Below are 12,730 nucleotides of genomic sequence, written 5' to 3'. Positions count from 1 at the left end.
ATCGTAAGTTACATAAATGTGGAGATTCCTGCTTTATAATTTACCTTCAATTTCATCAAAAATCTAAACCTTATAATACATTTTGAAGTTTCTACCCAATTAAAAAAAAATTTTATGTATATGAGTGCTTCATCTGCATGTACATAAGTACACCATGTGCATACAGTACTCACAGAGGTCAGAAGAGGGTGTTAGATCCCTCGGAACTGGAGTTACAGACAGTGGTTAGCTGCCATATGGGTGCTGGGAACCCAACCGAGATCCTCTGCAAGAGCAGCCAGTGATCTTAACCACTGAGTCATCTCCGGCTGCATGTCTACACAATTTATAAAGCCTAACCTAGACCAGCTTTTTGGGGAATCAATTTTCTTGACTTAATAATGATCTTATCTAGTCTTCTGGGCTTAGAACTTTTAGGTGAAGTTCTTCTCTCTGAGGCTCTGAACTGATATCGTTAACTGAGATCTTACCTGGACAGCTCAGCCAGCTTTGTCTAATGCTTGGCTTAATTACCAGGTTAGATGTAGCCTGTCAGGCAGCCAATACAACTCAGAGTAGAGATCAACCGCGGGATGCAGAGATTTGTGACATCTTAACTGTGGGTTAGAAGTAACACAGTCCCCCAAACAATAATCTAAAGAAGCCTAGGTGCCATTTACCTGGCCTTCCTTAAAGCCAATGTAAAGCAGGTGGGCATGTTCATGTCCTGTGTGTTCTATACCCCCATCACGTAGGCAGGGTGTGTGACTCGAAGAGCTTACTTTGCCGTATGTTTGCCAACAGAACTATTTGACCCATGAGGAGCTCTCGATTGCAGTGGAAATGTTGTCTGCTGTGGCTTTGCTAAACCAGGCCTTAGATAGCAACGACCCTGTCGCTGTGCAGAATCAACTCAGAAGCCCCACCATAGGTTTCAACAATCTGGATGAGGCGCACGTGGAACGGTAAGGAGCAACTTCCAAACCTTCTTTCAGTGTAGCAGTACGCTTGGTAGATCTCCCAAATTAATGATTTACTCCTTCGTGGGAAAGTTTACATACCCTGCTTGTATTTATAGAGAGCTGGTCTGCTCTGTGTTAAGGATCCTAACTAGAGGACTTCTTTGTAGTACTCCTTTGCTGGGGGACAAAAGCAATAGGAAAATGATCGTCTTATGGCAGTTAATGACTGGTTTCATCCTAAGCAAAGATTATTTAATAGACCATAATTAGAGGAACTGCTGAACTTATACCTCCCCTTGGGCTTCTCTTGGAGATGACAGAAGGTAGAAGAATTGGAAGCAGCTTGACATTAGCTAACCCAGTGCTTTCTTCCCACTAATGAGAAAACTGAATCAGGAGTCGTGAACCCTAAGTTGGTGTCCAAACCTCAGTTTTCTAATAGTTAAACCATAAGAGCCCTGAACGCACTGTGGGTCGGGAAGAGGGTAACAACCTCAGTTTGGTATTTTTCATTTCAGGTTCCTAGATAGTGTAATTGCTAATATTAGGTAACATTGCAGTGGATCTGGAAAGAAAATTAAAAGGCTAGGATCAAAAGCCAAGTCAGAGTTTTTTTTTTTTTTTTTTTTTCCTTTTGGGTAGTGGGAGCCACGGAGCTGAGCTTTGCCCTCAACCCTCAAATTAGAGATTCAGCAAGACAAGCAAAAATAAGAAAAATCCTGAATAGTGACCACCAGGGGGCAATGTCTACACAGATCTTAGCCAGTGATTCTAGGACCGCTCCAATGGGAAGGTTAGCTGATCTTGGGTCAGGTACAGGAAAATCAAGAGTTGTCTTATTTTCTGAGCACGTGGTGTTGGATCGCTTGCCCATATACAAAAATGACCAAAAAGTAGTGAAGGGACAGTAGATTTGCCTTGTTTTTAGTCTTCCTGGAATCTTGTTCTACTTGAATTCAGCCACTTGTTCCTCCTAAGTCCTGAGTCTGTTTCCAAGTTGCTTCCTCCTGCTTCCACTGCTCCCTGCACACTTCTCCATGCTTAGAAATTTCTGTCTGATCTTGAGTTTTCTTCTCTGCTTGACTAGCACCATTGTGCAATAAGGAGCCTGCTTGTGTCCCTGTGTCACTGCAAAATGTTTCCCTCCAGGGACTACCCTCCTTTAGCTATCATGACTGTCACTTTGTTTCTATAATAACCTCCACAGTGAAATTCCTGCCTCTCTCTGTCCTCATTCAGACATTGATCATTCTTACCTAACCAGATGATGTGAGAATACGAAGCTGAGCTGGTCACCCCTTGATGAAGCTTAAAATCTAATAGTGAATATTTGTGAGCAAGACTGCTCTATGTATGCAGCATCCCAAGCCTCTCTGTCCTTTAAATGACAGTACCTCCCCTTCCACCCCAGTTATCCATTTTGATGATCAGAACTTCCCTCTGCATTTACCCCTTAAGAAGATGGTCCTACTCTGAGAGCCACATAACCTACATGAGTCAAGTTTATGATACAATAATTAACTTAAAAAGAACAGAATTGGCTGGGCGTGGTGGCGCACACCTTTAATCCCAGCACTCAGGAGACAGAGGCAGGTGGATCTCTGTGAGTTCTAGGCCAGCCTGGTCTACATAGTAAGTTCCAAGACAGCTGGGGCTACAGGGAGACCCTGTCTCAAAAAGAACCCCCCAAACCAAAACAAAACAAAGCAAAAAAAAGAACAGAATTGGCATGGTGGCACATACCTGTGATACCAGCAATCAGAAGACAGAGGCAGAAGGATGAGGAGTTCATGGTCCTTCTTGGCTACATAGCAAGTTTGAAACCAGCCCGGGCTACATGAGACATGCCAATAAAAGAGCATAAGTTTATTTTAACTCATAGTTGAGGAGTTTCCAGTCCATGATTGAGTGGGATTGTGGCTTTGATCTCTAGAGAGGCAGCATATCTTGGTGTGAACTTGTGGCAGAGCAATGCCTTACTACCTTATGAGACAAGAAGCAAAAAAGCCTGATGTACCATAATCAGGGTTACTGACCAAAGACCTAAGAACCTCCCTCTAGGGCCCTCTCCAAGAAACTCCACCACCTCCCAGCAGTACCCCTCTGGGGACCAGATCTTTAACACATGGACCTGTGGAGGACACACATCAATACAGTAAAGATATCTGTGGTTTTCAGCTGGCACCTACAGATACAGAGTTCAAGGGTTCTGTATGAAAAACATTTTAAATGTGTGTTGATTTTTATAATGTTTAAGTGCATCAGGATTAAGCATCTGGATGGCCTAGTGTTGACATGAACTTACAGGGTCCACTTTGGTGCTCGTGTTGGCAGTTGCACTGGCCCTTAGTGATCTGTAGCTCAGGCTATCCTGGAACTGGTGGTCTTGCTTCAGTCTCCTATGTACTGGGATTATAGACGTGTCTCACCATGCCTAGCTTTCATTTTTATTTCTGTGTCGCCTTCTCAGTCTGGGTTGTTGGAATCCTGGGTCTGCAGGTTAGCAAGTCTGAAAAATGTTGCTCTGCCTAGCAGCATTCCCTTGACATAGCTTTGCTACCTGTTCATCAAGGCTTCCAGTCCTAGGGCTGTACTTACCCAGAAAGGTTATTTTGTCTAATTTTCACAAAACTGATTTATGCATTTGCCTTTACTATGACTGTACCCTATCCTGAGATTAATTATTCTAAAATGTAGCTGAGTTTGTTGAGTTTTTTTGCCTTGATTTCTTTAATTGTTTGAAAATCTCATACATGCATTAAATGTGTTTTGATCAAATTCACCCCTTCCTTCCTCTCCTCCAATTCTTCTCCCTCCCCTCTTACCACTTTTACCTCCCAACTTCATGTGCTCTTTTTTTTTTTTTTTTAACTCACTGAGGCAACTTAGTGCTTCCTGTATGCACATGTGTATAGAACCAACTACTGGAACACCAGTAGCCTCTCAGGAGCCACACCCCTTAAGAAAGCTGAAGAAAGCTGACTCTTCCTCTCCCAGCACCCATCAATTGCCCATAGCTCCTCAGCTATGAGTGGGACTTCATTCATGCTGGGATTTTGGCTGGCTTGATCTTGTGCAGACCTTATGCAGACGGTCACAACCACTATGAGTTCATGTGTGCAACAGCACTGTTGTATCTGGAAAATTTTCTTTTGCGGCAGAGATCCACTGCCTCTGACTCTTACAATCTTTCCAACCCCTCTTCTGCTATGAGCACTAAGCCTTGGAAGAGGGAGATAACTGTCCCATTTAGAACTAGGCACTCCATAGTTTCTTATTTTCTACACAATGACCAGTTGTGGATCTCAGTATTAATCATGACCTACTGTAAAAAGGAGCATCTCTGGTGAGGGTTGGAATATTCACTAATCTATGGGCATAAAGATAAGAATTTAAGCCTGGCATGGTGGTACATGCCTTTAATACCAGCAGTCAGGAAGCAGAGGAATGCAGAGTGATGAGACCAGCCTGGTCTACATAGCAAGTTCCAGTTTAGCTAGGGGTCTATAGTAAGACCCTGTCTCAAAAGAAAAAAAAAAAAAACTTCGGAAGACAGTTTGTTATTATGCCCATTTATCAAAATAGTATTAGGTTCTCACCTAGGAGTATGCATTTTCTGACCCAGTTAATGGTACCAGGCATGAGATGAATTCCATCTTGTACACAGAGCTTTAAATCCAATCAGAGAGTAGTTGGTTACTCTGATAATCTCCTTGCCACATATCTTGCCAGGTATGTTCTTTTATTGTTCCATTCTCATGTGAATTAGGAGCTGACTGGAAACTCCAAACATGTTCTGACCTTAGCTCTGGCTGCATCCATCTATACTGGTACTGTGTGCTTCAGCCCGGCTGATTCCAACCACACAGTAGATTTGCTGGCCTTCTGTCTTTCACCCAGCACCTGGTACCTTCACCCAGCACTGTATCAGCACCTTGCCTACTATAGAGGATGCTTTCATGAATGAGTTCATGCTTCTCACCTCAGCCAAGTTCTCTCTTCTGGGAACTAATGGTCAAAGAATATAAGTCTTGGACCCAAAATGGTCTGTTTGACTTTTCCCAACCAGACCTCTTGTTCCTCGTCTGTGAACAAATGAAACAACACCACCACCTCTGTGCCTGCAAAACTGCTCTGAAGATTCAGTGCTTAAGTCAGTACTTATCCCAGGGAAGGTATACCACCAATGAGAATTTCATCCACATCTTCTTTGACATCTGCCAATCTCTCTTGGGAAATATGTCTGCTTTCCTGACCTTTCTGTGCTCTGTTTTTGAACCCTTTTGAATTTGTGTTTTCTTCCCCTCTGGTCTGTTGCTTGTGGTGGTAGATACTACCTCTTGTCCTTCCTAATCCTTCTGTAGTGCCTGCCCTGCATTCTGCATATGGTAAGTGGTTAATAATCACCTGCTGCATCCCAGGTCTGTTGGACCAGCAGCCTTTTTAGTCTGTCCATGGCAGAAAGTGAAGAGCGTTTGGAGAGGAAAGATGTAGATCTGCAGGGGGTAGACTGTGGAATGGTTCTCAAAGTTTATTCCTTTATCCTGAAGATTAATTCTCATTTGGAAGAGCCTGCACAGTTCTGTTGGATTCCTCCTAAAACTTTTCCCTTTAGCTAGCTGGTGTGCATTTCTAGAGATGATGGTGCTGCTAGGTTTTCTGTATTTATCCTCAAACTTTCTCATCTTGTTCCTGCAGATCTATCACTTTGACTTGGAGTATATGATATGCCCAGAGAGAATTTTCACTTTCTTAAAGAATGATCCCATTCTATAAGGGGAGCTAGCTTGTACCAATTGCCATCTATCACCGCTAAGATTGTCATCGGTGCTATTTATACATGCTAGTAGTGTAACTTCTTAGGTTTGTAACTCATGGTAAGGCAAAAATCTCATTCATGATCCTGACCCGGCTTTAGGCCTGCATGTAGTATGGTCTTGGAAGTTACCTCTTCCTGTTTTAAAGATTTTGTTTTTCTTATGCTACTTTCTGTGGAAGACACCTCAGTGTGCTCTTTATTTAACTATTTTTATTTTATGTGGATGTCTGTTTTGCCTGTATGTACGTAAGTACACCATGTGCATGCAGTGCCCATGGAGGCCAGAAGAGGGTGTTAGAGCCCCTGAAACTGGAATTATGCATGATTGTTAGCCACCATGTAGGTGCTGGGACTCAAAACTTACAAAAGCAGCAAGTGCTCTTAACCACTGAGCCATCTCTCTAGCTCAGTGTGACCTTGAAGCATGAAGAACTTTGAGGACATTTATGACTTGCAGGAAAAGTTTTTGGCTCACTGTTTTACTTTTTTTAACCTCTGCTAGTAGCACACTCTAAGAGCTAATCAGCTAAACACTGCAAATAAGTCATGCGTACCTTAACGATTGTTCTTTATTTCCCCAGTATAAAGATGCAAAAGCAGCTAAACTCTCAACTGTCTACTTTTGAATTACTAGCTCATGTTGGCCTGTGGTTATAACATTGGCTGTATGATTTTTCAATGGTAAGATTGACTCCTAAAAAATGAGTTTCGTGGCAATATATCAAGACGGATAAGTTTCTAGAAAACAGTTTCCTTGTATCATCCACTACCTCTGGCTCTTACAGTCTTTCCATACCCTCTTCTGCAGTGATTCCTGAACCTTGAGAGGAGAGGATGTGGTATAGGTATCCAATTTAAAGCTGAGAATTTTGTAGTCTCTTATTCTCTGTACATTGTCCATTTGTGGATCTCTGTGTTAATCACCATCTCCTGAAAGAAGAAGCTTCTCTGGTGAGAGTCGAGAGATGCACTAATCTGTGGGTATAATGATATCTTTAGGAGTTTGTTTAATACTATGTCCATTAGCAGAATAATAGTAGTACAATCTCCCCTACAACCTGTCTAGCCACAGGTTCTTGGCCCCAAAACAGTGTCAGGTATGGACTCCATCTTCTGAAACTGGCCTTATGGAGGAAGAATCTGAATATGATCAAAATACATTGTCTGAAATTCTCAAAGAATCATTAAAAATATTATTTTTAATGGGTAAGTTTTCCACTCAGATTTCTCCCGGTAAGAAAAAAATAATCAGAATGGTTGACCAAAGTCTGTTTTCCTGAAGCTCAAAGACCTCAGTTTCCTGACAGGGAGTGGACATACAAGAGTCACTGCCCTGGAGAAATGGACAAGTTCCAGAAAATCTAGGGTGTTCTAGCTCAACTACTTCTGCACTGTATCATCAAGAAAACAACAGGGAGGATCTGAGTTATTGAGCATGGTTTTGGGGAGTGTATTTTTGTTGTATTTGACCCTTTGATGGGCCTAATAAGGTGTGGTGCACACACTGCTGATCTCAGCTACTCAGGAGCTTCAGACAAGAGGATTACAAGTTCAAGACTATCTGGGTTGCATAGTGAGTTCAAGACCAGCCAAAGCAACTTAGTGAGATGCCATCTCAACATAAAAGTTGAAGAGGGCTGAGGTTATAGTTCAATGGTAGAGTGCTTGCCCGGGACCTGGGTTCAATCCCAGCACTTTGAAAAGGGGAAGAGAAACGAGTAATTTCATGTTGTTGAAAATTTCATTTTGCTTGTGTTACGTATGAGACTAGGTTGTGAGGAACTTTGATTAAACTGAATATAATAAAACACCAATGGTGAGGCTGGAGAGATGGCTTAGCCATTAAGACATTGTACTGTTCTTGCAGGGGACCCAAGTTTGGTTCTCAGCACTTACATCGGGCAGCTTGCAACCACCTATAACTCCAGCTCCAGGGATAATCCAACAGCTCTGGCCTCCATGAGCAATGGCACTTACCTGCACATACCCACACACATAATTTAAAAATAAAATAAATCTTAGAAAAAACACCAACGACATAAAAGTTGGTGGCAAAGCTATACAAGACAATTTTACTTGCCTGGCTATTCTTGGTCTAACTTCCTCTAACATCTCCATTTGGCTGATAGGTCAAATTTAAGATATTCAACATGGGCAAAAAATGAATGCCTGATGGGTGCTGTTACTGTTTTCTCTTTCACAGTTATGCGAACGCACTACTCTCCATTAAACTAGAAGCTTTATCTCAAGGGCAGGATACCTTAAGCTGGAATGAAATTCAGAACTGTATCGATATGATTACTATCCAGATTCAAGAAGAAAATGACCGTGAGTATGGGGCATTTTCATTCTGCAGCGAAATGGGAGAATAGATATGCAGATTTCTCTAGATTAGAGCTGTGAGTTTTTGCTAATGGAAGTGTCTAAGAACACAGTCTTTTAATGTACTGCATTTATTATAAATTTTGTATAGAGCATATACAAAAAAGATAACACAGTATGAAAGCAGACTAATAGAGTTCCTAATTATTTTCTTACCATAGTTCTGCATGTGCTCAGTATGGTGGTCACACCTTTAATCCCAGCACTCAGGAGGCAGAAGCAGACTGATCTCTGAAATCAAGGCCAGCCTGGTCTATGTGAGTTCCAGGCCAGCTAGGGCTACAGGGAGATCCTGTCTAAAAAAAAATTTCTGTAGATAACTTTTTAAAAATTCGTCTTTATTTTGGCCTTTCATTTGAGCATTTTCCTGAACTTTGACATACTTCCCAACCCTAGGAGAAGAAATTGGAACATAATCTGGCTATATGCTTATGGTGATTCTATAGTGTTCTATTTCTAAAATGATGAACTAGCATGAAAACACGAGCCTTTCAAGAGAGCCTTCCCTGAAATGGGCTTTCATGAAAGTCACTTTTTCTTCCTCACTTACCTCTGGCTTATAGAAACAGGAAGAAATAAGGAGCTGGGTAGCTTTGGAAGTCAATATAGTTATTGCTGTTCTGTAGTATAAATGACCAAATCAAGCTTCAGGCTGTCATTCCCGTAATGGAAAACAAACAAGCTCTTTGACTTGTTCACAACAATGAATTTCAATAGATGAAATCACTAACTGCCCTTCTAGCTCCAGCTTTTCCTTCCCTTTCTTTAACTTCCTTGCCCTTCCCTGGTTCCTCTTTCCCCTCCCTTCTCCCTTCTCCCCTACCCCTTCCTTCCTTTTCCTTCCCTCCCTCCCTCCTTCCTTTCTTCCTTCCTCTTTTGTTTTGTTGAGCAGGGTTTTACTATGTAGTCCAGGCTGGCTTCAAATTCAAGATCCTCCAGCCTCCATTCCCCAGTGATGGGATTTTAAGCATGTCCCACATATATGACTCAGCCTCAATGATTTTTTAAATTAGATATTGTAGAATTTATTTATAGGCCAGGCAGAAAGTTATTCTGATTAAAACAGATCACTACCAGGGCTGGAGAGATGGCTCAGTGGTTAGGAGCACTGGCTGCTCTTGCAGAGGACCTGGGTTCAGTTCCCAGCACCCATGTGGTAGCTAACAACCTTTTATAACTCCTGTGCCAGGGGATCCCACACCCTTTTCTGGTCTCTATAGGTATTTCATGCACATGTGCACTTACATTCATGGAGACAAAAGACTCATACACATAAAATAAAAATAAGCATTTTAAAAAAAAAAAAACAGATCACTACTACCTTGACTTAGTGACCCCAGAGAATTTTAATTAGTTTATAGGTACATTTTTCTACATACTAATAATCAAAATATCATCTAAGTAAGCAACTTATGCTTAAAAAATACGAGTACAACTTATAGTCTGTATCACAGTCTATTTCAGATTCAGCCATCTGTTAAGTTAGTTTAACAGAAGATGAGCTTTTAACACAAGACAGTCTTAACTTTTTCACTATTCTTGCTCTGAGCTTATTCAAATGGAGCAGGCCAAAACTTGCTTCACAAGTCTAAAATGTTTTGTTCTAGTGAGCTTTGCCAGCGTCTCAGGCCTGGTCTCCTAATACTGAATCTAACTCTAAAACATTGAAATCATGCTTAAGCTAAACCATATGACTTTGTTGATTAATTATATTGTACAGCTTTTTATTTTTCTTGGATATTTCCTGTGAGCACTGTGCCAGGTCTGTGTCTTGATGTTTCACCGTCTTTTCTCCCTGGAATCCCACTGCAGAAGGTGCACCATTTTCAGAGGGTGTGGACTTCCTGCAACACTCCTATCTGGACACTCTCAGCACTCTGTCCTGTTCAAATTATGTGCAGGACAGAATGCTTCCTCTTTGGGGACAACCAGTTTTCTGTTGTCCTTTTTTCTCTCTATGTTTCCCATCTATGAGGCATGTGGAATCTCTGCAGTCAGACAGCTTGGTCACAGCCCACTTAGCTCTGCTGATGGGCTGACTTGGGAGCTTGGGGCTTTCTGCCAGATGTTACTTGAGAGGGAAGCACTGATTTGAGCAGATGTTCAGCATCCTGGGGGTGGAAATGGGAAAAATCGAGTCTCTCTCTCTCTCTCTCTCTCTCTCTCTCTCTCTCTCTCTCTCTCTCTCTCTCCCCTCCTCCCCCCTCCCTCTCTCCCTCCCTCCGTGTGTGTGTGCATGCGTGCACATGCATGTTGCATGTGTATTACTGCAAAAAACACCAACTCTCTTCCTAGACTACCACTTGTGCATGATGAGCCTCTTGGTGCTTGAGTGTGGAGCCTTTTGCCACCCATAGGTAGGAGGGCTTCTTCCTCTTGGTAGACAAAACAAAGGCTATGTCCCATCTTTGTTTTCTGACCTCTCCAGGCCTGCATGGGGAATGTCTACATGCACTGCCTAACCAAGTGAAAGCATGTTAGCTTTTGGTGCCCATAGTTGTAGTGCCGCTGTTCTTGACACTGATTGAAGGGGAACAGTACCGTTCTTAGAACTGATGTGGAGCCTCTGCTTTTCCAGGAAAAGAAAAACAAGTGGTATTTGTATAACTTAAAGAAGCAGTAGCCTTTTGCAGGTAGAAATTATCTGTAACCAAAATCTCTTGACTACTGTTGCTTCCCCTATGCAGATACCTGTACTAAGTTACTGAGCACATGGCCACTCCACAACCTTTGAAGCATCCTGTCAAGGAGAGCATGTGTAATCAGCAGGGAAGCTTCTTCAGATACTACTTTCCAGAATTTGGAAATTTTAATATATAGTAGTAAACTCACCTGTGCTTTGGTTTGATTTTTCATTTTATTTTTGTCAAAATTAGGTATTTTCAAATATTTTGATTTTTAAATTCATATGTACAGTATTAGGTTTCATTATGGCATTTTCTTTTTTTATATATTTTTATTTTATTGTATTTATTTATGTGTATGAGTGTATTGCCTGCATATAGGTAAGTACACCCATGTTGTGTAATGCCCTCAGAGGACAGAAGAGGTCATCGGATCCCCTGGAACTAGAGTTAGGGACACGTGTTAGCTGCCATGTGGGTGCTGGGATTCAAACCCAGGTCTTCTGCAAGAACAGTGTTTTTTTTTTTTTTTAACTTTTACAAAAACTTTATTGAGAATTTCATACATGCATATAAGGTGTTTTGATCAAATCCATGCCCACTCCCTCCCTCCAACACCTCCCATATCTCCCCATCACTTTTTTCTTCTTCTTTTTTTTCCTTCTTTCTTTTATTTTATGGAGCTTTTGGGTACTCTAATATTCCCCCCTCTGACGAGGTAACCCTAAAATCTTTTAAGGATTACATACAAGCTCCTAAATACTTTTGACATTTTTGGCCTTTGGAACAGAGCATGTTGCTAACAGTCCCAAGGGCATTTTGACTTTTAGCCAAGAAACTGGCTACTTTTCTTTGGGGTCTTTTTATCCTAACTGCCTAACCAATTCCTACTTCCTGTTCTTATCACGCCATCCTCTGAAGGGATTACCCAAATTGCCAATAGGGAATAGGGACACAGACCGCTCTGGCTTCTTCCATACTGAACAGGGGCACAGGGTGAGGCAATTGGAGTACCTCTTCAGTGAGTCTATCTAAAAGACTCCCAAGTTGCACAACTCTTATTTCTAAAGGGAAAAGAAAGCCCTTAAATCGTGAATAGGAGATGTGAAGGAGAAGTAAAGGCAAAAGTAATTAGCATTACAAGTTCTAGACAGGGAATTAGAAAAAAGAGCAGGGCAATTTTCAAATGTTCATATGAAGGTCCATTGGAATTTCTTGACAAGGGCTTCCAAAAGCATCCCTCTATTGGGTTCTTCCTCTTTTGTCTTCCAAGGCTGGACTCTAGAGTGATGGATTCAGGATTTACTTTCAGGTATTTTGATAGCTGTTGGAGTGGTTAGAATCAGTGTCAGTTCCCTCTCAAAAGCTTCTAAATAGGGGGAGAAAAATTTATCGTTTTAGAACAATAGCTGGTTGTCTCCCTTAGCTACAGGTGGGCACTACAGTATTGGAGACCAAGATTTGAAATCTTACATCTGGACAGCACTTTCTGGTTAGGAATAAAATCGTCAATGAGAAATAATTGTCTAAATAACTTTTTATATAGACTTAAGCCTCTTGAACTCTTAAAGAAATATACTGATGACTTTACTCTTTGGTTATACTTTCCTTTTGGGTGTTTAAGACCATACAGTTGGCGCAAATAAATCAATTTATTTTTAGAGTTAAGGCCATTTAAGGATCTGTTCCTCAGGGGTCACATGGGCTTGGGAGGAGCTCCTGGCTCCTTTCTTTACCAGTTCCATCTATGTGAAGATAAATCAGAGGTCCTGTTTGACCATGTCTGGCTTCACTTGGGAGCATAAATGAGATGTTTCCTCTGAGTTGACCCTCCTCTTTGTAGACTGGACACTGGTTCAAGTCCATCTCGTGGGGTCTCCATGTCCTCCCTGAACAAGAGGACAGGTGACTCAAAATTTACAGGACATGTTGAGAGATGTTCCATAGTCCCCTGGAACTTGGTC

General features: G+C 41.6%; 1 protein-coding gene across 1 annotated transcript in view; it reads left to right on the top strand.

Annotated features, from left to right (window-relative positions):
• Iqgap2 (IQ motif containing GTPase activating protein 2) overlaps positions 1 to 12,730 on the top strand; it is a 325,046-nt gene that overhangs the window by 186,984 nt on the left and 125,332 nt on the right. The window contains exons 11-12 of the mRNA XM_008855997.2: positions 784 to 944; positions 7,964 to 8,088. Of these exons, the coding sequence (XP_008854219.1) occupies positions 784 to 944; positions 7,964 to 8,088 (286 nt within the window). The remainder of the gene's footprint in view (positions 1 to 783; positions 945 to 7,963; positions 8,089 to 12,730) is intronic.

This window comes from Nannospalax galili, unplaced genomic scaffold (genome assembly GCF_000622305.1).
Source record: "Nannospalax galili isolate Female #2095 unplaced genomic scaffold, S.galili_v1.0 scaffold907, whole genome shotgun sequence".
NCBI lineage: Eukaryota > Metazoa > Chordata > Mammalia > Rodentia > Spalacidae > Nannospalax > Nannospalax galili.
The sequence above is the reverse complement of the archived record's forward strand: the minus strand, read 5'-3'. Positions and strand labels throughout refer to the sequence as shown.